This window comes from Chiloscyllium punctatum, chromosome 12, assembly GCF_047496795.1.
Source record: "Chiloscyllium punctatum isolate Juve2018m chromosome 12, sChiPun1.3, whole genome shotgun sequence".
Taxonomy (NCBI): Eukaryota; Metazoa; Chordata; class Chondrichthyes; order Orectolobiformes; family Hemiscylliidae; genus Chiloscyllium; species Chiloscyllium punctatum.
In genome coordinates, this window is record NC_092750.1 from 18,439,713 (window position 1) to 18,465,804 (window position 26,092).

The 26,092-nt window shown below is 40.1% G+C and overlaps 1 protein-coding gene across 5 annotated transcripts in view; it reads right to left on the reverse strand.

The window, feature by feature from the left end:
* LOC140483641 (cadherin EGF LAG seven-pass G-type receptor 3-like) overlaps positions 1 to 26,092 on the reverse strand; it is a 253,976-nt gene that overhangs the window by 117,695 nt on the left and 110,189 nt on the right. For all 5 annotated transcript variants that reach the window (XM_072581951.1, XM_072581949.1, XM_072581950.1 and 2 more), the window contains 3 exons: positions 6,327 to 6,512; positions 3,850 to 3,960; positions 2,471 to 2,639 (listed from right to left, as the gene is read on the reverse strand). In XM_072581951.1, the coding sequence (XP_072438052.1) occupies positions 2,471 to 2,639; positions 3,850 to 3,960; positions 6,327 to 6,512 (466 nt within the window). The remainder of the gene's footprint in view (positions 1 to 2,470; positions 2,640 to 3,849; positions 3,961 to 6,326; positions 6,513 to 26,092) is intronic.

The window sequence follows — 26,092 nt, forward strand, 5'->3', positions numbered from 1 at the left end:
TATTGAAAATACAATCTCTATATTCATGCACTCAAGTTACATTTAAGTGAAAGTCAAGAAACCTAGGTTCTCAAGTATCATTCACGTCACACAAGTGGTAGAAAAAATACATATCTATAGCACGAAAGAATATAACTATCACTGTTTGACATTGGCATTATCAGTGAATCCTCCACCATCAATAACCTGGGCATTACCAGAAATTGAACTTGACCAGCCATATAATATATAACCACTATAATAAATTTAAATAATAAACTTTATATACATGCTACAAGAGCATGTCAAAGCCTAGGAATTATGCATCCCAGTGCCTGTGAACCATCTACAAGGCACAAGTCAGGAACTTGATGGAATACTTGGTACTTGGCAGGATGGGTGAGTTCCAACAAACCTCAAGATCATCTAGAACAAATCAGCCACTTGATTGGCATCCCATTCACAACTTTCAACATGCATTTCATTCACAAATGATACTCAGAGACAGCAGTATATACCATCGACAAAATGCACTGCAATAACTCACCAAATTCCTTCCACGGAACCTTCTAAAACCAAACATTTTACTACGAAGGTGGGTAAGGGCAGTGGATGAATGGGGACACCTTTATCTACTACTTTGACTCCAAGTCACACACCACCCTGACTTAGAACCAAGTCATCGTTCCTTGACTTTCGATGGGTCAAAATCCTGGAACTTCCTCGCTAACTGCAGTCTACATGTTCAAATTTACACAAAAGGTACACTTAAGGTTGATTTAAGAAAGTTCAGAGTGATCAATACTCATATTGAGCTTTGGATAGAGTAGCGAGGGGGAATACCCTAGAATGATTTAAGACCAGATTAGATGCTGCAAAGCCTCTCGATGAATGAACTAAAATGGATCTCTTCTGACAGTCAGAAGTCTACAGCACGTAAAAGGCCCATTGAGTCTGATCCAGTTGAAAACAAGCACCTAACTATTCTAATCCCATTTTCCAGCACTTGACCCACAGCCTTGTATGCCTTGGTATTGCAAGTGGAGATCTAAATACTTAAATATCATGAGAGTTTCTGTCTCTACTACTCGTATGGACAATGAGCTCCAACCATCCTGAGTGGAAAAAAAAACCTCTCACCATCTCCGCACTTCATGCCCTTAGCTTAAATGTTTGCCTCTGGTCATTGATTCCTCCACCAAGTTTTTTTCCCCTGTATACTGTCTGTATCTGTCATAACCTTATATATTTCAATCACGTCTCTCCTTTGTTTCCCCTGCTCCAAGGAAAATAACCCGAATTGATCCAATCTCTCTTCCTAACTAAAACATGCTAGCTCAAGCAACATCCTGATAAATCTCATCTGCACCCTCTCCAATGCAAACACATTTCTCCTATAATGTGGATTCCAGAAATACACACAATACTCCAGCTGTGGCCTAACCAAATTTTATACAGTGTCAGCATAACCTCCCTGCTCAAACTTTATGCCTTTGCTAATAAATACAATCATCCCATATGCCTTTTTAACCATTTTCCCCAGCTTTCCTGCTACCTTAAGGGATTGGTAGACATGTACACAATAGTTCCTTTGATCCTTGGTGATACTCAGGGTCCTAACCATTGCCTTGTTTATCCTGCTCAAGTAGATCACCTCACACAAATTGATCAACCCATCTGAATAACCCATCTATATCCTCCTGTAATCTGAGGCTATTCTCTCACTATTTACCATCCCACAATTTTATTATCATCTGCAAACTTAATGATCAGCTTTCCTACATTCAAGTCTAAACCACTCTCTTATACTACAAAATGCAATGGCCCAACACTGATCTCTGCGGTACTCCACAGGACAGAGGTTTCTAGTCACCTTAACCATCACCCTCTGCTTCTTACCACTCAGTAAGAATTTTGTATCCAATTTGCTAAATTTCCTTAGATTCCATTAGCTATTACCTTTGTTATCAGTCCTCCACGCAGAAAATTATGAAAAGTCTTGCTGAAGTACAAGTAGATTATCTTGAACATAATGCCTTCATTTACACACCTGGTTACCTCTTTGACAAATTCAATCAAGTTGGTCAGACATTGCTTCCCCTCAACAAAACCATGTTGATTATTTTTGATTAATCTCAACCTCTCCACGTGCAGATTAATTCCGTCCCTCAGAATTTCTTCCAATTCCTTCAGCACCAAAAAGGTTAGATAGCCTCTCCTGCATTTTCCTAGTTTAGTAGTTGCTCCTTTCTCAAATAACAGTACCACAATTGGCTAACCTCCAGTCCTCTGGCACCTCTCCTGTGGCCAGAGAGGAATTGAAAATTACTGCCAACACATCTATATCTGTAGAAAACCTGTGGTCTGTGAAACTAACTTGAAAACTGATTCTTCTAAATAAAGCTTTTGCTATAAATAAATATTGCAATGACAAGGGAGAGAAAAGGATCAGTAAAAGATACATAACTACCTTCGGTTTTGCAAACAATACCTGGCTCACAGATACAAGAGTAACTCTGCCATTCATCGCTGCAATAACTGTTAGGAGGACACGAGGTGGAGTCACATGGATCTGGGATGGTGCAGCCTAATTCTACGTTCATGGTCCGACTTGGTTTTGGCATTGCAATTCCAATAGAGGTTTCACCAAGACGCACACCCTGAGGGTCGGAAAAAAAAACAGTAGTCAATAGATTGACTTCTTCGGTACCTACATTAACACTATAAATTTGCATTTCAAGCTAAACAAAAATATAGATCTACACTTGTGTGCACCATTTATTTGCAGGTCATATAATGCTAGGCCGATCTAGCTGGAAAGAACAGGAGATCATATACATATATTATGCACAGGAGTTAAATGAACTAAGGGTTTCTGGAAGAAATTCTACAAACTACTGAAGACAGGAATAAAACTGAATCATAGAAATCTAGAAGAGTCAATATTCAGAGTGTTTTCGTCTGCTAACAAGAGTCTCTTCAGTCACAAGCAGTGGATGTCAGAAAGGGGAAGTTGGGTTGGCAGGGAATAAAGAAAAGTCAACCAGCTGTTCTCATGATCACTTAAGTGTACATGCATTTGGGGAAGTTTGATGATGAATAGGTTTAGCAACATTGACTACAAACATCCTAATCACCAAAATGGACCATGGGCTAGATGCAGAAGAGGCATGAGTATCTTTGAAACTGTACTTTCCAATATATAAATGTATCAGGAGATGAGGGAATTTTTTTTGCCTCATAGGAATAATATATAAATCCAATTCATCCTAATACGTATAAAATGTATATACATATTGTACAAAATACAGCGAAGAGCTGTAAGATTGCTCAGACCTATGTACAAGTAGTTTTGCCAAGTTTACAAGTTATAAAATCCTGTTTGAAAACTCCCTCTTGCATACATCATTACTAATTATGATGAGCAGAGCTGGTTGATTTTTCTCCTAATTTCTACCTAAATAAAATAATAGATGCTGCAAATGCAGTTAGCTAATTTCGTATGAATTCAGGATTGAATATAGAAAGTGTGATCTGATTTTCACATATGGTGTGAGGAAGTGTCCTTGAACATTAAGCAATCTCCATCAGTTCAGATTTTGCCTGTCTTGAGTGCTTCCAAGGGTCATTGTTTGATCTAGTACAGCTCATTACTGGAGGAAGAAATTAACTTACCATAGCACAGAAAACTGAACAAACTCTGAAATCAATATAATGCACACCTTCTCGATATGAACAATAAGCGACAGAGCATACATATTGGACAATGGTGGCTACTGCATCCACAAGACTTCTCAACTGAATTCAAATCTGTACTGATGGTCACAATTGACAGACAGAACTACCTGTAACAAGCAACAATTCCTATACCTGGATGCAGCCATCCAATCCATTCTGTACCTCACCAGCTCTGAGAATACCACCAACTTGAAGATGCTTCAACTTCAGCCCGTGTAACTCATTGCCAACAACAACTGTATCCTAACAACAAGAAAATACTAATTAAAACCACAATCATTGTACCATTAGTTTAAAACACTTTATTGGAGACCATCTTGTAACATAGCCGTGACAGCTGCCTTGATCTGGCCAGTTCAACTGCTCGCCTGGGCTTTCAGTTGGCTTACTGGTTTAAATTTGCAAAATAAAGAGTGGATAAAATATCAGGAATTAACAAAAAGTGAAGCAATGTGAGAAAGGCTGTTTAGTTTACATGCAGTTTTGTGTTTTTTGTGGTGCACCTCTGTTTCCAAAGTTGAGGTTACACAAATAAGGCTCAGCTGTAGCCTAGGAGATGCTCTACTAATGAGATGATAAAAAGCTTACAGGATGCACTGTTTCTCAAAGGATAATTGGCAGATGAAAGGTCACATATGTTATTGTGGGCGATTACAGTAATTTTATCACATATTGCTTAAATACAATGGTGATGTTCTTACAATGAAATTGCATTTTTTTCTAATGAGGGAGAAGAAAACAGACCTGGAAAAAGACTTGCACACATTGGTGGCACAGTGGCTTAGTGGTTCGCACTGCTGCCTCACAGTGCCAGGGGCCTGGGTTCAATTCCTGCCTCGGGCACCTGTCTGTGTGGAGTTTGCACATTTTCCCCGTGTTTGTGTGGGTTTTCTCCGGGTGCTCCGGCTTCCTTCCACAGTCAAAAAATGTGCAGGTTAGGTGAATTGGCCATGTTAAATTGCCTGAAGTGTTAGATGCATTAGTCAAGGGTGAATGTATCTCACCAGCTCTGAGTGGGTTGCTCTTCGGAGGGTCAGTGTGGACTTGTTGGGCCGAAGGGCCTGTTTCCACACAGTAGGGAATCTAATCTAACCTAATCTAAACTTGATTTTGGACAAAAATGACTTCAGCATCTGGTTGAATCCTTAGAAAATTGGAGGGTTTACCTTTCAACTTTGGAGTTATTACAGACCCTTTAAAGATCAAAGTCCTTTTGTACTAAATGAGCACTTTGCATCTATCTTCACATTAGAAGCAGATGATATGAAGGTTAGACTAAAAGGTCATAGGCAGGAATAGATAAAAGGTATTAGAAATTTAGCATGACTGGAAGTTAATAGGTCACCTGGGTCCTGACTGGATATAAAAGTAATGCTGGAGACTGGAAGGTTGTTAATGTGAAAGAGAAGAGGAATAAATTAGGAAACAACAGATCAGTCAGTCAACAACAGTGAATGGGGGAATTATTGGAAACCACTATCAAGGATAAAACAACAATTTGTATCAAAGGCATAGGCTAAAACAAGGAGAGCAAACATGAATTTCATCATTGCAAGTCTGAGGCTTTCCTTTTTTCTTGACTAACTTGATCAAATTCTTTGATAAAGTTACAGGGAAGCTTGTTAGCATATCTTGCATATCCACATTTGAAATGCATTTGGATAAGGTGCTGCACAGAAATTTAAATGAGGTGATGGAAGCAAATGGAGGTTGCTTCCATCACAAACAAAAGGTTGTGATGGGTGTGTCGTATTCTGTTTGAGAGGTTAATGGCAGTGGTATTTCCCAAAGAGCAATTTTGGGTTCATTACTATGCAATTTTTATAAACTACCTTGAGTAAACTACATTAAGTTATTAATGACACAGCAGCATTATGGTTTACAAATTCTAGAAATCGATGTGTGCTTGTGTCATAGATAGCAATAATAGTTATAAATTTCAGGATTACATAGGATGATGAAATGGACAGATCATGACAAATGAAATTATGTGCAGAGTGCATTTTTGGAGTACTAATAACAAAACATAGCCATTGTTTTCTTAGACAATCCCTCAATAGTGTGAGAGACTGTTTTTTCACTTCTGAGGTGACAGTCCAAGTGTTGAATCCACACAGCCTGTCACAGATGGTGTTTGAAGAAAGGCAATATATTTTAAGTAAGTTTATGAGGTGCAAGTGAGCAAAGAAACCTTGGTGCCCAGAAACACAAATCCTCAAGTTGATAATGATATTAAAAGGCATTTGGTTACTTAGGTATTGATGCAGAGGAATGGAATACGTCAGTGTGATTGTTGGGTGTCACCCAAACATCTATCGAGGGGTATATAGGATACTGTGGTATGGCTGAGTGAGGAGGTACACATCTGTAGTGTTTTATTTTGTGGATAAATCCAAAAAAATGAAAATTGGTCTTCTTCACTAACTGGATGTAAAAAGCATAACAGATAACATGGTGACTCAGTGTTAGCACTACTGCCTCATAGTGCATAACTGTTCATTCAAAGAACCAGCACACACAAGATGGACCAAGAGGATAACTTCTGAGCTCCAGGTTTCTAAGAGACTTCCCTACATGCTCTAATGCATCTAGAAAGAAATCAATCTGACCTGATAAAGTCCGAAATCAATAGTGATTGTTGCTATGTATCGAATATCACGCCCATTCCTCACGTCTCGTAGCTCTAGTTGAAGATCATGCCACTTCCCATCATTCAATGGCATTCGATTCAGCAGCAACCTTATAGTTCGACTGGTCCCTCGATTGACAGCAAATGACAGATGTCCTGAGTTCAACTGAAAACAATTCCAAAGCACAATTTAGAAAAATCAGAAATTAAGGGGTAGTTTAGCATCAACAATCATGAAACAAAAATTAAAACAAAATCTAATCTGTCTGGAAAATGGCCAATTGCCTTTACCACCTCACTCAAATTTGCCATCAGTTGAATTAATAATTGAAGTAAAAGGTAGGAGCTCGACAATGAGAGCCATCTTGTCACCTCTCAACAACCAGTCATGTTGATGGCCTAGCCAAGGAATGGTAAATGTCACAGAAGAAAAGGAAGAAGATTTAACTCAATAAGCCTTTAAACATTTCATGAAATAGAACCAAATTATGCATGAGATCAAAGAAGGTCCTATTCTTCAATATACCTTTACCTTCTAATGATATGATGAGCAGTAAGCCTGTAAGTTCATTGTTCTTCATGTGTATTACTGACTATGACACTATCCCTCTCATGCTTTGTTTCATATATAAACAAGTTGCTTGCCATCAGGCTCGCTCTAGGATCAAATTTTGTAATGTTTCATTTCAATTAAAATGCAAAAATAACCACATTTGATAACAAATTAAGTCAAATACCTGAAAGTGACTTTGTGAATTCAGTCTGAATTATAAAAAAAAGATTTTACATTAAAATAATTTTTGATTAATTCTTCTACTTATCTCATGCCAAAACAGTAAAGACTGACATAGTTGCCTCACAGACTGGTCACACTCCTTCATTAATCTGGAGCTGATAGTCATTGAATAGTTTTCCACCTCAATTACAAGTGTGAAGTTCTATAGTAGTGACTGATTCCAAGGAAAATAAGTTGATATTGAAGTTGAGAAGTATGAGCCACTCCCATCTTTCATGTAATTTGTAATATCTCAACTAATCCCAACAAATGGCATAGAATACTCTATCTCTGATATCTCATCCTCAATTTGCATTCATTCCTGATGAACTTTTGCCCAAAACGTTGATTTTACTGCTCCTCTGACCTGCTATGCTTTTCCAGCACCACTCTAATCTAGATTTTGATTTCCAGCATCTGCAGTCCTCACTTTTGCCTATACAATAAAGTACTCAAAGTAACTTTAGCCATAAGGTCATTTTAGTGTCTCACTAACTTGACAGAGTTGTTTGAAGAAGTAACAAAAGAGAAATGATGAGGTTGGAGCAGTGGATATGATCTATATGGGCTTAAGTAAGGCATTCAACAAGGTACCTCATGGTAGACTGGTTAGCAAGGTTAGATCATATTGACTACAGGGAGAACTAGTCATTTGGATACAGAACTGACTGGGGAGCGATGCTGAACAAAAAGATCTTGGAATACAGGTTCATAATTCCTTGAAAGGCAAAAGCAAGTAGATAGGATAGTGAAGAAGGTGCTTAGCATGCTTTCCTTTATTGGTCGGTGCACTGATTATAGGAAATGGGAGGTCATGTTGCAGCTGTGCAGGACATTGGTTAGGCCATTTTTGGAATACTGCATGCAATTCTGGTCTCTGCTATAGGAAGGATGTTGTGAAACTTGAAAGGGTTCAGAAACAATTTACAAAGATGTTGCCAGGGTTGGAGAGGTTGAGCAGTGACCTTATAGAGGTTTATAAAATCAGAAGGGGCATGGATAGAGTGAATAGACAAGGACTTTTTCGAGGGTGAGGGAGTCTAAAACTAGAGGGTATAGGTTTAAGGTTAGAGGGGAAAAATTTAAAAGGATGCAAAGGGGCAACATTTTCACACAGAGGATGGAGCTTGTATGGAATGAGCTGCAAGATAAAGTGGTGGAGTCTGGTACAATTACAACATTTAAAAGGCATCTGGGTAGGTGTATGAATAGAAAGAGTTTAGAGGGATATGGGCCAAATTCTGGAAAATGGGACTAGATTTATTTAGGTTATCTGGTCTGCATGGACAAGTTGGAACAAAGGGTCTGTTTCCATACTGTACATCTCTATGACTCTATGATCAAAATAGTATTTTAAGCAATTATTCTATTGATAATAAGGCCATATGGAAGGGACAGGATATTTTACTGGAACATGATGAACTGGAAGATGTCAGGAGATTCATACATCAATACTGAAAGTGAGATTGTAGTGAGAGTGAACAATATTTTTAAAAAGTCTCTACTTTTAGGCATCAAAACAAAGTTGACTTTATCTTACAGAGATTCAATGAATGTGAACACATTTAGAGCTTTAAGTTCAAAACACAATTACAACCTAAATTTAATTTACGTCCAAATTCAAACTGGAAGAAATCCACCTATTGACAGGAATTTACAATAATTTTGCAAGAGTAACTGATAACTGAAATTTTCTGGACTGCACAAAAAAATTCAGAATAAGTATAAATCTTAGCTAATACCATTAAAGATTATTTGAATTTGGTGGAACCACATTTCTGGCAGTGAAGTCACTATAGTTTACACAGAAAAAGGGGAACTGTATGAAAAATAACACACTTGAATAGACAGTGAAGAAAGAAAAGTAAATAGTCAGACTGAAGCCTCCTTTGCCATCTGTCAAGATCAAATGAGAGTCAGGTTATTGCATCTAACATTGCAGCTGTAGATCACAAGCTTCAAGTCACAGAACGCCAAAGCCAAAAAAAATGAAATGAAAAAGCATTAGAAAGATATACAGAGATTATTTATTCTGGCTCCATTCGATGAAATTGGCTACAGAAGACAGACAGATGGAGGCAGTGAAACAGAGACAGTCTAAGATGATAGCCCAACAGGGAAACAAATGTAGACCATGGCCAAAAGAGGTTGCTTATTTCTACATACTAGAGAAGGACGCAATATACAAAGGAAGAGTGCAACAGCACGTGAGCATATATTTGATCCCATGTGTGTTGATTGCATGTGATTTCTCCTTTAGATTACTACTTCAACAATATTATCTACTTTTTATTTCTTCAATGTCAACAACCTCCATTCGCTGATTGATTTCATATGATTAGCATAATGCATTCAAGCCAAACTCATTATCCTTCAGATCAGTGTTGATGACAGGATATAGCCCACAAGATCTTCCCAGGACTAAACAATATATAACCAAAGATTTACTCAGGGAACATCAATCTGTTTTGATCTAATTCAAAGTTGTCCACAAAATTCTGAATGGAAGTGAAATAGGAATTAAGTTCTTCAAGAAGGCTCAATGAAGGAAGATAGAATATCAATAAGGCTGTTAACATGTCTTTGTTCTTCATTCACTGGATACATACTTGACAGACTTGGTAAACTAAAGGTCCTCTGTGGCTACTAACTTCAAGATTTATTTGAGATGAGATCTCAAATTTCTTCAAAGTGAATGAAATACTCCTTACGGAGTTGAAAGTGTTGCTGTTCCACAGTTGATCAAGCCACTCACAGTGAGATAAGTTTTGATTAAGGTTAGCTTTCCTGGAGCCTTACAATCAGATTAATATTAAAATGTCACAGCTCTGTTTTCTGGAGTAAAACAAAACCCAGCTGAGAAAAATCAAAATGAAGTATTTATTGGCATTATAAGTGACATTCCATAACCACTTTGGATTGAAACCTTTGATAAAGGCTAAGGATTTCATTGTTGACAAGTTATACTGAAAACAGCTGAGTGATAGACAGTGGCAGAAATGAACTGAATGCAGGGAGTCCTGGGCTTGATTTCTTAACAGGAATTAAAGGATAGCATAAGAAAGTCAGTTCCTTCACCTATTAATTGGAGCAAAATGAGGAAAATATCTCAAGAAAACTAAAACAAAAAGAAAGCTTACAGAAGCCATGTTTACTTCTATCTAAATGTATGTGGAGCTTTATTTTGAACGAAGAGATCTCAGGTACTAGTATGAATCTGAGCTTGGTGGAAAACTACTGCAAACAATTTTTCAATGTGATTTTATAGGTAGAACTTGTGGAAGAAATCATTTCAGAATCAGAATTTTTGGAATATAACTTTAAAGAGAAATAGGTTAGGTCTGTACATGTTAATCTCTGGATTAGTGGTGCTGGAAGAGCACAGCAGTTCAAGCAGCATCCAAGTAGCTTCGAAATCGACGTTTCCTGATGAAGGGCTTTTGCCCGAAACGTCGATTTCGAAGCTACTTGGATGCTGCCTGAACTGCTGTGCTCTTCCAGCACCACTATCCAGAATCTGGTTTCCAGCATCTGCAGTCATTGTTTTTACCTATGTTAATCTCTGACAACTGAAACAGGTGATCTCCCCCCACCCCCCCACCATGGGATAAAATCAGCATGCTATGATTCCTTCTGCTTCTCAAATCATTTAGGGAGCATGGAGTCAAACTGTCTAATAATTCCTTGCATCAGCATGTCAGAAATGGAGATGCTATTGATGATGGCACAATGTTCAGCACTATTTGTGATTCCTCAGACAGTGAAACAGTCCATGCCTATGTGCAACAAGACCTGGGCAACATCCAGACTTGGGCTCTCAAGCGACAAATAACATTCACGCCACATGAGTGTAAAGATGCTGCCCCTTTAAGAAGGTTATGTTGTCTTTGTTTTGTTTCCAAGAGGGATCATAAATGCAGAGGTTCTTATATGTCTGGAGATAAAAAAAATAAAAGTTAGAGTCTAGGCTACCTTCTTAAAGTTTTTTTAAAAGGTAGATATTTAGTGGACATTCCAGGTGCGATGCAGCTGGTCAAACCACTTGGCTTCAAGCAAAACAGAATTTATTTACACATGTTTGAAACACGAACAAAAGAAAACAGAATCTAGAATAACAACGCATGTGAAAACCCAACCAACTCTACCGCAACTTAATGAAGGAGCTATTCCAATTCCTGCAACATCCCATAAACACTTCCCTTGGCAAAAGCTAAATTCAAACAGGTTCTTACAGGCAGGAGAGTTTCCAGAAAGTTCAGGCAAGTCCTCTGTTGAAACATGGAACCTCTTATCACTGTAGCTGCTCTTCTAGGTCCCTAGTAGTTTTTGACAGTTTGCTATAAATGAAACCAAAGTAGAAAAGAAATCCTGAACTGGAAAAACTGGCCATTCCCTTGCCATTGTTTAGAATAGCCATCTCCAGACAAAATGGAACCTCTGCCTCTACAATCCCCCTTGAAAGAAAAACTAAGACCATAAGACCATAAGACATAGGAGTGGAAGTAAGGCCATTCGGCCCATCGAGTCCACTCCGCCATTCAATCATGGCTGATGCGCATTTCAGCTCCACTTGCCAGCGTTCTCCCCGTAGCCCTTAATTCCTCTAGACAACAAGAACCTATCAATCTCGGCCTTGAAGACATTTAGCGTCCCGGCTTCCACTGCACTCCGTGGCAATGAATTCCACAGGCCCACCACTCTCTGGCTGAAGAAATGTCTCCGCATTTCCGTTCTGAAATGACCCCCTCTAATTCTAAGGCTGTGTCCACGGGTCCTAGTCTCCTCGCCTAACAGAAACAATTTTCTAGCATCCACCTTTTCAAAGCCATGTATTATTTTGTACGTCTCTATTAGATCTCCCCTTAATCTTCTAAACTCCAACGAATACAACCCCAGTATCCTCAGCCGTTCCTCATATGCTAGACCTGTCATTCCAGGGATCATCCGTGTGAATCTCCGCTGGACACGTTCCAGTGCCAGTATGTCCTTCCTGAGGTGTGGGGACCAAAACTGGACACAGTACTCCAAATGGGGCCTAACCAGAGCTTTATAAAGTCTTAGTAGTACATCTCTGCTTTTATATTCCAACCCTCTTGAGATAAGAGACAACATTGCATTCGCTTTCTTAATCACAGACTCAACCTGCATGTTTACCTTTAGAGAATCCTCGACTAGCACTCCCAGATCCCTTTGTGCTTTGGCTTTATTAAGTTTCTCACCATTTAGAAAGTAGTCCATTCCTATATTCTTTTTGCCAAAGTGCAAGACCTCGCACTTGCTCACGTTAAATTCCATCAGCCATTTCCTGGACCACTCTCCCAACCTGTCTAGATCCTTCTGTAGCCTCCCCACTTCCTCAGTACTACCTGCCTGTCTACCTAACTTTGTATCATCGGCAAACTTCGCTAGAATGCCCCCGGTTCCCTCATCCAAATCATTAATATATAATGCGAACAGCTGTGGCCCCAACACTGAACCCTGCGGGACACCGCTCGTCACCGGCTGCCATTCTGAAAAAGAACCTTTTATCCCAACTCTCTGCCTTCTGTTAGATAGCCAATCCTCAATCCATCCCAGCAGCTCACCTCGAACACCATGGGCCCTCACATTGCTCAGCAGTCTCCCGTGTGGCACCTTATCAAAGGCCTTTTGAAAGTCCAGATAGACCACATCCACTGAGTTCCCCTGGTCTAACCTACTTGTTACCTCTTCAAAAAATTCCAACAGGTTTGTCAGGCATGACCTCCCTTTACTAAATCCATGTTGACTTGTTCTAATCAGACTCTGCTCTTCCAAGAATTTAGAAACCTCATCCTTAATGATGGATTCTAGAATTTTACCAACAACCGAGGTTAAGCTGATTGGCCTATAATTTTCCATCTTTTGCCTTGATCCTTTCTTGAACAAGGGGGTTACTACAGCCATCTTCCAATCGTCCGGGACCTTTCCTGACTCCAGTGACTCTTGAAAGATCTCAACCAATGCCTCTGCTATTTCCTCAGCAACCTCTCTCAGAACTCTAGGGTGTATCCCATCGGGGCCAGGAGATTTATCAATTTTAAGACTTTTTAACTTTTCTAGCACTATCTCTTTCGTAATGGCAACCATACTCAACTCAGCCCCGTGACACCCTTTAATTTTTGGGATATTACTCCTGTCTTCCACTGTGAAAACTGACGCAAAGTACTTGTTAAGTTCTCCTGCTATTTCCTTATCTCCCATCACTAGGCTCCCTGCATCAGTTTGAAGTGGCCCAATGTCTACTTTTGCCTGTCGTTTGTTTCTTATGTACTGAAAGAAACTTTTACTATTATTTCTAATATTACTGGCTAGCCTACCTTCATATTTGATCCTCTCATTTCTTATTACACTCTTTGTTATCCTCTGTTTGCTTTTGTATCCTTCCCAATCTTCTGATTTCCCACTGTTCTTAGCCACTTTATAGGATCTCTCTTTTTCTTTAATACATTTCCTGACTTCCTTTGTCAGCCAAGGTTGTCTAATCCCTCCCCGGTTAATCTTTCTTTTCTTGGGAATGAACCTCTGTACAGTGTCCTCAATTATACCTACAAACTCCTGCCATTTTTGCTCTAGTGTCTTCCCGGTTAGCCTCTGCTTCCAGTCTATTTTAGTCAGTTCCTCTCTCATGCCCTCATAATTACCTTTATTCAACTGTAACACCATTACATCAGATTTCGCCTTCTCCCTTTCAAACTCCAGACTGAACTCTACCATATTATGGTCGCTACTTCCTAAGGGTTCCCTTACTTTAAGATCTTTTATAGAGTCTGGTTCATTGCAAAGCACTAGGTCCAGAATAGCCTGCTCTCTTGTGGGCTCCATGACTAGCTGTTCCAAAAAGCCATCCTGTAAGCATTCCATGAATTCCCTTTCTTTAGATCCACTAGCAACATTATTTACCCAGTCCACCTGCATATTGAAGTCACCCATGATCAATGTAACCTTGCCTTTCTGACATGCCTTCTCTATTTCCCGGTACATGTTGCGTCCCTGGTCCTGACCACTGTTAGGAGGTCTGTACACAACTCCAATTATGGTTTTTTTGCCTTTGTGGTTCCTCAATTCCACCCACACAGACTCCACATCATCCGACGCTATGTCATTCAATACCATAGATTTAATTTTGTTCTTAACTAACAAGGCAACTCCACCCCCTCTGCCCACCTCTCTGTCTTTTCGATAAGTCGAAAAACCATGGAGGTTTAACTGCCAGTCCTGACCCCCCTGTAACCAAGTCTCTGTGATGCCTACTACATCATAATCATTCACTATTATCTGTGCCATTAATTCATCGGCTTTGTTATGAATAACAACATAACCTTGTTAAAGGGGCAATATCATCATGAGTGCCAGCAAATAAACATCACCAGCAAGAGGCCATCCCTCCTCAACATTCAATGACATTACTAATGCTGAAACCCCCAACCATGTCCATCCTGGAAGTGACCAATGACCAGAAACTGAATCAGCCATATAAATACTGTTGCTGCAAGAGCAGGTTAGAGGCTGGGAATGGTCGTTGTGTTGTTGGTCACATTTAAGCGCTGAGATATAAACCCCATTCCATGGTTTTTGCAACATTCACCTTCAGTAAAAGAGATTAATTGTCATAGGATTGTTGCAGTCATTAACTGTTATTGATTAGCATGTAGGTTTACTGCTCAGTCATTGGCAATGGGTGGCTCATGTTCTTCAGCTGATGCTAAGTTTTGACCTTCGTCCAAAAACAGACAGAAGAGCAGAAATCCAGAAGTGGGGTGAGTGACCACCATTGACAGTGAGGCAGCATTTACTGAGAATGGCATCAAGCAACCCTAGCAAAACTGACATAAATTGGAATCAGGGGAAAATTCTGCTAGTTGAAATTGTACCTATCATAAAGGAAGATGACTGTGTAAAAGCAAGATATCTGTGAATGCCAGACATCTGAAATAGAAACAGAAAGTGTTAGAGAAACTCAGCAGGTTTGGCAGCATCCATGGAGACACAAACAGAATTAATATTTAAAGTCCATTATGACATTCCATCACAAATTTGGGTTGTTGATAGTCAATAATCTCAGCAACAGGTCATAATTTTTGAAGTTCTTCAGGATAGTGTCCTGGGGTCAACCTTTTGTAGCAGCTTCATCGATGATCTTACCTTGTTATAAGGTCAGAAGTGGGGATTTTCGCTGATGATTGCACAATGCTCAGCATCATTTGTGACTCCTCAGAAATTGAAACAGTCCATGTCCAGTGGCAGCAGTGCATATCATCCACAAGATGCTCTGCATTGTGACCTCTTCATCTCAAAGGATAAGGGCAGCGGATGCATAGGAACACCATCACTTTCAAGTTCCCTTGAGCCACACACTATCCTGACTTGAAACTATATTACTATATCTTTACTATCATAAGGTCCTAATTTCTGGAAATTCTTTCCTAACAGCACTGTGGCTGCTCGTACAACCAAGGATTATAACAGTTCAAAATGGCACCTCGCACTACCTTGTCCAGGGCAATAAAGGACGTGCAATAAATGCTGGTCTAGCCAGCAATATCCATTTCTCAAGAATTTCCACAAACAAAAATCTTCTTTTTTCGCCTTCCACTGTTCAATGTAGGATATCTTATCTTCCAACTGGCAATTTGCAGCATTCTGCATTTCCTGACTTAAATAAGCATCTGATTTTAACTAAAGATTTCACTCTGCTTACTTTTCATGTATCTATTTCAGAACTGCTTTACCCTCAACTGTCTCATTTACGTATATTTTGGGGACATTTCAAATTTCTTTAGCTGGCTTCTTATCACCTTATGTTAATATCGCTTCATTCATTTAATCATTTCTTATTTTCCCTTTAAGCATTTGGTATTCTACACTTTGATATATGTACCAATTTCAAACTTTTCATAAATGTTATTCATCTGTCATTTTATTCAGTCTAATGAAAGGTGATGAAGTTGAAACTTCAATTTTGCTTTTCTGTCTACTAATAATGACTAATATGCTGGCTATTTTTGACATTATGTTTTTGATTTGTGCTTGCTTCTTTTTAAATGCTGAAGCAAAAGGACTACCTTCATCTTTAAATTTATTCTATAGAAATACGTTTGATCTCTAAAACTGTTATCTTTTGGTGCAGCCTGATAAACCCAGATAAACTAAATGGTTCACCAGGTCATGGCTGGAAAAATGGCAACAAAGCCTTTTCTGAGATCTGACAGAAGTGGTGAATGCCCAGGAGCCTATTTTTATATTGAAGGGGTATATAAATCTGCTCTGCTTCAAGAATTTTGAAACTACATCAATAGTAATTAATTAGAAGTTCAAGAAACGCTGAAAAGATCTCTGTGAACGGATAAATATTGTTGCTTAGAAATAGTCTTTATAATCCTTTTGAAATACTTTAAGCCGCAGACAAAGAAACAAAGTGGCTGAAGCAAACAACTTCAATAAAGAAACACTTGAAAACTAAAGGCATGGAATGGAGTATTTTTTAAAATTCAGAATGAATGGATGGATGATGCTAGCAGGGAATGCAATGGGCAACTTCTTAAAACATGCTGTTCCGAGTAGTCTATTCACAGATATAATACAGGCACAGTGTTAATTCTAGTCCTGGTTACTGGGATGACAAACTCTCACACATTAGTAGTTTGTTTTAGGATTTCAGTTCTCAGGCCAAATTTCTGTCCTGTGTTTCAGCATATAAAGCTCTGTAAAAGGAACAATGACTTCAAAATACAATCCTGATGTCCAAAGGCTGGGAATTTCAGAATGAAAAGCTCATTTCTTTCATAGCTTGTAAGACTGAGAGGCACAAATAGTAAATATGTGGAAAAATAAATGATAAGTCTGGATTATAGTCCAACTTGCTCCAGAGATGTGTCATAACTATGTTTATTTGAAACATGTTTATCTACAACATTTAATAATCAATGGAAGTGAAATATGCCCCCAAGATTTAAAGGATATTTTATAATTATAAATTTAACATTCAAACAAAAAGTTAACAACATAATCTTATGGGGCTCTTCTTAAAAAAAATTGCTAGTTTGCAGTTATAGAATTTTAGCTTGGATATCTTAGACTAAAATATCTTAGAGAAATGCATGAAGACATGTAAAAGATGCAATATCCAGATCACAACAGGATACTATCGTGCATTTCTGGTTACACAATCATGCAATTGGACAACCAAAGGCCTTACATGTGGGAGTTGCTAGCACCAAACATGGCAGATGAATGAATATCTTGAGATATTAAATGAGGTAATAAGAATCCAGAGAAAATATATTCCTGTTAGGGTGAAAGGATAGCTAATAGGTATAGGGAATGCTGGATGGCTAAAGAAATTGAGATTTGGTTAAGAAAAAGAAGGAAGCATATGTCAGTTAGACAGAATAGATCGAGTGAATCCTTAGAAGAGTATAAAGGCAGTAAGAGTATACTTAAAAGGGAAATCAGGAGGGCAAAAAGGGGACATGAAATAGCTTTGGCAAATAGAATTAAGGAGAATCCAAAGGGTTTTTACAAACATATTAAGGACAAAAGGGTAACTAGGGAGACAATAAGGCCCCTCAAAGATCAGCGTGGAGCTGCAGAAAATGGGAGAGATACTAATCTAGTATTTTGCATCAGTATTTACTGTGGAAAAGGATGTGGAAGATATTGAATGTAGGGAAATAGATGGTGACACCTTGCAAAATGTCCATATTACAGAGGAGGAAGTGCTGAATGTCTTGAAATGCATAAAGGCGGGTAAATCCCCAGGACCTCATCAGGTATACCTTAGAACTCTATGGGAAGCTAGAGAAATGATTGCTGGGCCTCTTGCTGAGATATTTGTATCATCGATAGCCACAGGTGAGATGCCTAAAGACTAGAGGTTGGCTAACGTGGTGCCAAAATTTAAGAAGGGTGGTAAGGACAAGCCAGGGAACTATAGACCAGTGAGCCTGATGTCGGCAGTGGGCAAGTTGTTGAAGGGAATCCTGAGGGACAGGATGTACATTATTTGGGAAGGCAAGGACTGATTAGGGATAGTCAACATGGCTTTGTGCATGGGAAATCATGTCTCACAAACTTGATTGAATTTTTTGAAGAAGTAACAAAGAGGATTGAGGAGGGCAGAGCGGTAGATGTGATCTATATGTACTTCAGTAAGGCCTTCGACAATGTTCTCCATGGGAGATTGGTAAGCAAGGTTAGATCTCATGGAATACAGGGAGAACTAGCCATTTGGATACAGAATTGGCTCAAAGGTAGAAGACAGAGGGTGGTGGTGGTGGAGGGTTGATTTTCAGACTGGAGGCCTGTGACCAGAGGACTGCCACAAGGATTGTTGCTGGGTCCTCTACTTTTTGTCATTTATATAAATGATTTGGATGCGAGCATAAGTAAGTTTGCAGATGACACCAAAATTGAAGGTGTAGTGGACAGTGAAGAGGGTTAATTCAGTTAACAACAGGATCTTGATCAGATGGGCCAATGGGCTGAGAAGTGGCAGATGGAGTTTAATTCAGATAAATGTGAGATGCTGCATTTTGGGAAAGCAAATCTTAGCAGGACTTATACACTTAATGGTAAGGTCCTAGGGAGTGTTGCTGAACAAAGAGACCTTGGAGTACAGGTTCATAGCTCCAAAGTGGAGTCACAGGTAGATAGGATAGTGAAGAAGGCGTTTGGTATGCTTTCCTTTATTGGTCAGAGTATTGAGTACAGGAGTTGGGAGGTTGTACAGGATGTTGGTTAGGCCACTGTTGGAATATTGCGTGCAATTTTGGTCTCCTTCCTATCGGAAAGATGTTGTGAAACTTGAAAGGGTTCAGAAAAGATTTATAAGGATGTTGCCAGAGTTGGAAGATTTGAGCTATAGGGAGAAGCTGAACAGGCTGGGGCTGTTTTCCCTGGAGCGTCGGGGGCTGAGGGCTGACCTTATAGAGGTTTATAAAATTATGAGGGGCATGGATAGGATAATTAGACAAAGTCTTTTCCCTGGGGTCGGAGAGTCCAGAAATAGAGGGCATAGGTTTAGGTTGAGAGGGGAAAGATATAAAAGAGACCTAAGGGGCAACGTTTTCACACAGAGCATGGTACATGTATGGAATGAGTTGCCAGAGGAAGTGATGAAGGCTGGTACAATTGCAACATTTAAAAGGCATTTGGATGGGTATATGAATAGGAAGGATTTGGAGGGATATGGGCCGGGTGCTGCCGGTGGGACTAGATTGAGTAGGGATATCTGGTCGGCATGGACGGGTTGGACCAAAGGATCGGTTTCCATGCTGTACATCCCTATGACTCTATCTATGACTCTATCTTAAGAACATAGAATATCTGTAACACATATTCACAGTTTGATTTCCTCCTGCATCTCTTAAAAATTTTAACTACTTTATTGGTCCTCCTGGAGTAAACCTTACCACAGAGTTAATTCTTTCCCGAGATCTGGTACTTTCTGGTCAACGAACACTGACCAGGCTGTACAATGTTTTGCACCTCTTTAGCTTGCACTGGAATCTCCTTTACCACTTTAATAAACCCCACTGGCTTATCTTGTTCTATCACATCTGTTTTCCCAGTGCTCTTCTTAAACCAACAACACTACAACTTTATGTGTCCTACTTTATTACAATGAAAACACCAGAGGAGTTTTTACTTCTCTTCCTCTCTCATGGGTTTCCTTTTTTTAAACCTGTAGCAATCTATCTTTACTATCTTCAATGAGATTTCCTTTTCGTTTACTACCTGAGGGTTTCTTTTTCCCCAATTTCTATCCCTCAGATTGAAATTGATGTCAGAAGACAAAGTTTGATTTATAATAAATTCATTATAATCTGCCAGTTCTGCTGCTTATCCTGCAACTTTAACTCTCTGCTCTTCCCTGTGTTCTCACTACTCCTCCAAAATAACACAGTCTCTCTAAGATTATCATATGTCTGACCTATTTTCAAGCCTCCTATCAAAGTTACTTTGTTTGATCCTTTCAAATTCTGTGTATTTTTTATCAGGTTCCTTCTTCCTAAAATTTTATCGTAGGCTTCTAGCGCTAGTTCATATGTACTTAAGATGGCTTTCTTCGTTCACCTCATCATATTCTGCAGATACCTCCTCTGATAGTGATACCTCCTCTGTTTGCACTCCTGGCAATTGTAAACGTTGAGCTATTGCTATGATTATCTCCCTTTCCTTACATAGGCAACTCCAACCAACTTCTTTGCCAATTCCAAAAGCTTTGTCTCGCTTACTTTCAGTAAAAAGACCCAAAGTGACTCCTTCCACCCCCAGGAAACACTTCATGACTGAAAGAGCCATTACTACACAAGGAACACTGTGTTTAAACCAACCAAATGCAACACCTGAAAAAAACAACATTCACCACTCGCTGTCTTTGAGTCCAATAATCCCAAATCCTTCCTGGATTTTGATCTCAACAACTGCCCCTAATTTGTTATGGACCAGACCAAACCCACCTCAAATATATCAAGGAGATTGCCTCGATGCTCACCTTTTCTATTAAAGAGATGCATAAGGTGCTGTGTTCTGGATATAATTTGATTAGTTACACTACTCAGCTTTAATCAATGATGTAAAGGTTCCGGTCTTAGACTGGGCTGGCCAATCTCACATATGATTCTGACAGCACAGAGACAACTCCAGCTTTTGCTGTGGCTAATAGAGATGTAACTGCTTCCACAGCCAACTTCAAAACCCCAAATGAAAGCTAAACTGAAACTCTGTTGCTGTGTGAGCCTGATTCCACCCATTCATACTGCTTCTATTGTTCCAACTTTAAAAAAAACCCAAGGCCTCAAAAGCTATTTACTTTATTAGCTTGAAATGGACCACTCAGTACCTCTGTCTTAACCTCGTTTCATAAAAAAATTAAAACAATATACACCTCTTAAAGCCATAGTAGTGTCACACATCTTTCAGATGGGAGATTATTTACCTATTCAGGTAAATACAAAAGATCCCAACACATTATTTAAAAAAAAAGTTTCCTTGGTATTCTACCCAAATTTCTCACTTAACCATAATGCCCCCCTTCCCCCCTAAGAAAAGGGTTATTTTTCTAATTTGCTGCTGCACTCAGCATTGCTCTATATAAAAGATGCATGTACAAAACCATTAGACATGGTAAATACTGTCCAATGGAGAAAGTGAGGACTGCAGATGCTGGAGATCAGAGCTGAAAATATGTTGCTGGAAAAGCGCGGCAGCATCCAAGGAGCAGGAAAATCGACGTTTCGGGTATGGTATGATTAATAGGTTTAAAAAAAGGTAAATATGACATCATGTTGGAGTCACCCAAGATGACTAACTGACTTGTTCTGATTTTAATAAAAAAGTGGCTTTTTTATTCTTTTGGCACAGTAACCCAACCGAAAAAAAAATTACTGTATGAACTGAACATCAGGAAGAAAATGGACAAAAGATCATGTCTCTCAAATTTTCAAAGATTTAGAAATTTGTCTTTTATCGTGTCTTCCCTTCAATTGATAGTTTCCGAGACATTGTCCCTCTCAAGCTCAGTTTGAACTATACATTTGGGATAAGAAAATATACTGATGAGTATTATACCTATTGCCTAAGAAGGCATGATTGCAGCAGAGTCAGAAGACTGAGTAGGAGAGAATGCAAAATTGAGACCCTCAAAATTGACCATTAACAGGCTAAGAGTATGCTAGCTGTACTCAACAAATACTGTCGAAGGATTAATTTACACACTTGATTACATCCCTGGCAAAGCTGAGGAACAGGCTTTAGTTAGCAGTGACCACCCTGCAGTTAACATGATAATTAGCGTTCAGCTTTCATGTGACTGGTAGTGTTCAAATCTTCAGAGAAAATCACAGGGTGAGCAGCTATTAAGTCACTCAACTGTAAAGTAAATAAATAAACAAACAAACAATGCTCCATTTGACCAATTCTGGCACAAAGCAGCTCTTGCAATTCCAAAGGTAATTGGCTTCCACCAACTTGCATACATGTAAACATCTGGGCATCATTGGATATTCCATGACCTACTGAAGGAGCTTTTGCTCTTTAATATGCAGTAGTGTCTGACCATCAACTCTCAACAATACTTTCCAGGGATAAGCCACAATAATTACAACTGCAGCAATTCACATTACAATGTTCAATGTGAGAGGAAGTTTTCAAGAATGAGGATTTGACGATGCAGTTTGCATGCCTCATTATCCTTCCAATGAAGCCTAGCATTGCTAAGTGATGACACACATACGCATGCCTAAATTTGGGGGATGATTACATGGGCTTCTAGCATTTTAAGTAGTATTTTAGTTAGACACCTTGTTGTATTCTCTGAAAAGCATGCCCTATGCCTTCTTTATCAACTTATCCACTATGTTGCTACTTCCAGAGAGCTACGGACTTGGACCCGAGCATCTCTCTGAATATCAATGTTCCTAAAGGTCCCACTATTTACTACATAGTTTCCTCTTGCATATGACCTCCCAAAATGCATCACCTTATGCTCGTCTAGATTAAACTCCATTTGCCATTTCTCCACTTAATCTTTCCTGTACCCTGCTGTATCTTTCGACCACCTTTCTCACTATCCACAACTGCACGAACCTGCAGGTCATCTGCATTAAACTACTTAAGTTTTCTTTCCAAATCATTTATATATGTTACAAACCACACAGGTCCCAGCACTTCTCTTTGCAGAACCACCACTGGTTACACTCCTCTAGTCAGAAAAACACCCCTCCACACTATTCTGCGTCTGCTATGACTAAGCTAATTTTGCATCCAACTTAACAAGTCAATTCATGTGACTTAATTTTCTGGACCAGTCTACCAAGCACTACAGTAAAGTTCATGTAGAAAACATTTATTGCCTTACCCTCATAAATCATCATCACTTCCTCAAAAAACTCAATCAAATTTGAGAGACATGACCTCCCCGGCACAAAGCCATACTGACTATCCCTAATAACTTTATTCTTTTCCAGATATGGTTTGGTATGTTGCCTCCCAGGTGCAAGGGTACGTGATGTCTCTGATCGTGTTTTCTGGGTCCTTAAGGGGGAGGAGGAGCAGCCCCAGGTCGTGGTCCACGTTGGCACCAAGGACATAGGTAGGAAGAGGGGTGAGAATGTTAGGCAGGCTTTCAGGGAGTTAGGTTGGAAGCTCAGAGCTAGAACGATCAGAGTTGTTGTCTCTGGTCTGTTACCCGTGCCACGTGATAGAGAGTCAAGGAATAGGGAGAGAGAACAGTTAAATGCGTGGCTACAGGGATGGTGCAGGAGGGAGGGATTCCGGTTTCTGGACAACTGGGGTTCTTTCTGGGGAAGGTGGGACCTCTATAAACAGGATGGTCTCCACCTGAACCTGAGGGGCACCAGCATCCTTGGGGGGAGGTTTGCTAGTGCTCTTTGGGAGGGTTTAAACTAACTCTGCAGGGGCATGGGAACCTGGACTGTAGCTTTAGGGTACAGGACCTTGAGTGTAGGGAGGTTAGGAACAAGGCATCGATCTCGAAGGAGGGTGCCGGTAAACAGGAAGGTGGCTTGAAGTGTGCATACTTCAAAACCAGAAGTATAAGAAATAAGGTAGGTGAACTTGCAGCGTGGGTTGGTACCTGGGACTTGGATGTTGTGGCCATGACAGAGACGTGGGTAGAACAGGGACAGGAATGGCTATAGCAGGTTCCAGGGTTTAAATGTTTTAGTAGGGGCAGAGGTGGGGGTAAAAGAGGGGGAGGTGTGGCATTGCTTTTCAAGGATAGTATTACAGCGGTGGAAAGGACGATGGAGGAAGACTTGCCATCTGAGGTAGTTTGGGCTGAGGTTAGAAATAGGAAAGGTGAGGTCACCCTGTTAGGAGTTTTCTACAGGCCTCCTAATAGTCCGAGAGACGTAGAGGAAAGTATTGCAAGGATGATTCAGGAGAAGAGTGAAAGTAATAGGGTGGTTGTTATGGGTTTAACTTCCCAGATATTGACTGGGAAAGCTATAGTTCGAGTTTGTTAGATGGGTCGGTGTTTGCCCAATGTGTGCAGGAGGGTTTCCTAACACAATATGTAGACAGGCCAACAAGAGGTGAGGCCATACTGGATTTGGTTCTAGATAATGAACCAGGCCAGGTGTTAGACTTGGAGGTAGGTGATCACTTCGGGGACAGTGACCACAACTCGGTGACTTTTACTCTAGTGATGGAGAGGGATAAGTGTGCACTGCAGGGCAGGAGTTATAGCTGGGGGCAGGGAAATTATGATGCAGTGAGGCATGACTTAGGTTGTGTGGATTGGAAAAATAGGCTTCAAGGGAAGGACACAAATGATATGTGGGGCTTGTTCAAGGAGCAGCTATTGGTTGTCCTTGATAAGTATGTACCAGTTAGGTAGGGAGGAAAGGGTCTTGTGAGGGAGCCATGGTTTAATAAGGAATTGGAATCCCTTGTAAAAGGGAAGAGGGCGGCCTATGTAAAGATGAGGCATGAAGGTTCAGTTGGGGCGATTGAGAGTTATAATGTAGCCAGGAAGGATCTAAAGAGAGAGCTAAGAGCAGCGAGAAGGGGACATGAAAAGTCCTTGGTTGGTAGGATTAGGGAAAACCCTAAGGCTTTCTATAGGTATGCCAGGAATAAAAGGATGACTAGGGTGGGTATCGGTCCAGTCAAGGATAGTAGTGGGAAGTTGTGCGTGGAGGCAGAGGAGATTGGGGGGACACTAAATCAATACTTTTCATCAGTATTCACTCAGGAACAGGACGTTGTTGCTGATGTGAATATTGAGTCACAAGTGATTAGAATGGATGGCTTTGAGGTATGTAGGGAAGAGGTCCAGGGAATACTGGAAAGGGTGAAAATAGATAAGTCCCCTGGGCCTGATGGCATTTATCCTAGGATCCTCTGGGAAGCTAGGGAGGAGATAGCGGAGCCATTGGCCTTGATTTTTATGTCATCGTTGTCTACAGGAATAGTGCCAGAAGACTGGAGGATGGCGAATGTGGTCCCCTTGTTCAAGAAGGGGAGTAGGGACAGCCCTAGTAACTATAGGCCAGTGAGTCTCACTTCTGTTGTGGGCAAAGTCTTAGAGAGAATTGTAAGGGATAGGATTTATGAACATCTGGATAGGAATAATGTGATCAAGGATAGTCAGCATGGTTTTGTGAAGGGCAGGTCGTGCGTCACAAACCTTATTAAGTTCTTTGAGAAGGTGACTAAGGAAGTGGACGAGGGTAAAGCAGTAGATGTGGTGTATATGGATTTTAGCAAGGCATTCGATAAGGTACCCCATGGTAGGCGACTGCAAAAATTATGGAGGTATGGCAATTATGGTGCATTAGAGGTTTGGATTAGGAATTGGCTGGCTGGAAGGAGACAGAGGGTAGTAGTTGATGGTAAAGGTTCATCTTGGAGTGCAGTTACTAGCGGTGTTCCACAAGGATCTGTTTTGGGACCATTGCTGTTTGTCATTTTTATAAATGACCTGGAGGAGGGGCTTGAAGGCTGGGTGAACAAGTTTGCGGATGATACGAAAGTCGGTGGAGTGGTGGACAGCGAAGAAGGATGCAGCAGGTTACAGCGGGATATAGATAAGTTGCAGAGCTGGGCAGAAAGGTGGCAAATGGAGTTCAATGTAGCTAAGTGTGAAGTCATTCACTTTGGTAGGAGTAACAAGAAGATGGATTACTGGGCTAATGGTAGGCTACTTGGTAGTGTGGATGAGCAGAGGGATCTTGGTGTCCATGTACACAGATCTCTGAAAGTTGCCACCCAGGTAAATAGTGCTGTGAAGAAGGCATATGGCGTACTGGGCTTTTTAGATTAGATTAGATTAGATTACTTACAGTGTGGAAACAGGCCCTTCGGCCCAACAAGTCCACACCGCCCCGCCGAAGCATAACCCACCCATACCCCTACGTCTACATCTACCCCTTACCTAACACTACGGGCAATTTAGCATGACCAATTCACCTGACCTGCACATC